This window comes from Octopus bimaculoides, chromosome 27, assembly GCF_001194135.2.
Source record: "Octopus bimaculoides isolate UCB-OBI-ISO-001 chromosome 27, ASM119413v2, whole genome shotgun sequence".
Taxonomy (NCBI): Eukaryota; Metazoa; Mollusca; class Cephalopoda; order Octopoda; family Octopodidae; genus Octopus; species Octopus bimaculoides.
This window is the reverse complement of record NC_069007.1, coordinates 18,428,134-18,429,535: the sequence shown is the minus strand read 5'-3', so window position 1 is coordinate 18,429,535 and position 1,402 is coordinate 18,428,134. Positions and strand designations below refer to the sequence as shown.

Sequence of the window (1,402 nt, the reverse complement as noted above, 5' to 3'; positions counted from 1 at the left end):
CTGTTTTTTGTTCTGTGTGTATCAAAACTATCGCTATCAATTTAGAGTAAAATTTGTAGTTTTGGAATCAGTAGTTCTTTGGCTGCTATTTCTGAATTCTCAGTATGTTGGAGAAGCAGGTTACTGTCAATCCCTATATATTTATGATTGCCAGTGCCCCTGGACTGGCTTGTGCGGGTGGCACATAAAAGACACCATTTCGAGCGTGGCCGTTTTCGTGCGGGTGACACGTAAAAGCACCCACTACACTCTCTGAGTGGTTGGCGTTAGGAAGGGCATCCAGCTGTAGAAACTCTGCCAAATCAGACTGGAGCCTGGTGTTGCCATCCGGTTTCACCAGTCCTCAGTCAAATCGTCCAACCCATGCTAGCATGGAAAGCGGACGTTAAACGATGAACGATATATATATACATATATATAAAACCAGACACAAGTATGTACATTATATGTATTAAATTTCTTAACTTACCTCTTTCGAGATATGCAAATGTTTACTCGTAAACTGCAGCGCTTTCTCATGATTGCCAAGAGCTGTGTAGGCATTGCCCAAGCTCCAGCACGCTCGACCTTCGCCAACCTTGTCAGCCAGTTGCTGAGCAATCTCCAGGTGGCGTAGATGAAATTCAATGGCCTTCTCATAATCACGCAGTAATGTGTATGTGTTGCCCAGACTGTAGCATGCTTGTGCCTCCAATGCTTTGTCTAGTAACTGCTTTGCAATCTGTAATGTTTTACTGTGAAATAAATAAAAAAAAAAGCAAAGAATTAAATAAAAAGAAACGAAAACACGGAGCTGCGTTGTCGGATTACTGAACACACAAGTAAATGATATGGTTGAGTGGTGAGTAAACTCACAGGTAAAATGTACTCAAACTGAAAATTTTAAGAATAAAAACGAAATCGATTTTGTTTATTCAAATGAGTTATGAAAACTTTCTATCGTTAGTTTTGTCAACCATACCTCATGTGTGTGTATGAGAGAGAGAGAGAAAATATATATGTGTGTGTGTGTGTATATACACAGACATGCAGGAAATAGACATTTTTAATTTTTTAAATTTCTGATCTAAGTGTGTTGATATGTCTTCAGCGGTGTAGAATTTACAATGTAATTATTCTTTTTCATTCCAGGTGCCATTATATTAAGCATTTGTGAAGAGTGACCATGCCACGACACAAAAAATTCAGCAGAACTGTCAGATTTTCAAAGAGGTTTTTAGCCAGCGAAAAATTACCGAAAATTTTCAAATTCCTCTTGCTACTGTTAATAGAATTATAGTGCAATTCAAATTCCACGGTAAAGAATCAACAGATTCTCGTTCCGGCCGACCTGGGCCCTCGGAAAGGAAGCTTCGCTGTTTGAAGAGAATTGTGGAAAATGAACCCTGTTCGAAGGCTTCTG

At 39.2% G+C, this 1,402-nt stretch overlaps 1 protein-coding gene across 1 annotated transcript in view; it reads right to left on the bottom strand.

Moving 5' to 3' along the window:
- The window catches only part of LOC106883508 (G-protein-signaling modulator 2), a gene marked incomplete at its 5' end in the record, with an annotated part of 15,436 nt that overhangs the window by 9,101 nt on the left and 4,933 nt on the right, over positions 1 to 1,402 (bottom strand). Inside the window, one exon of the mRNA XM_014934538.2 lies at positions 470 to 734. Coding sequence (XP_014790024.2) covers positions 470 to 734 — 265 coding nt within the window. The remainder of the gene's footprint in view (positions 1 to 469; positions 735 to 1,402) is intronic.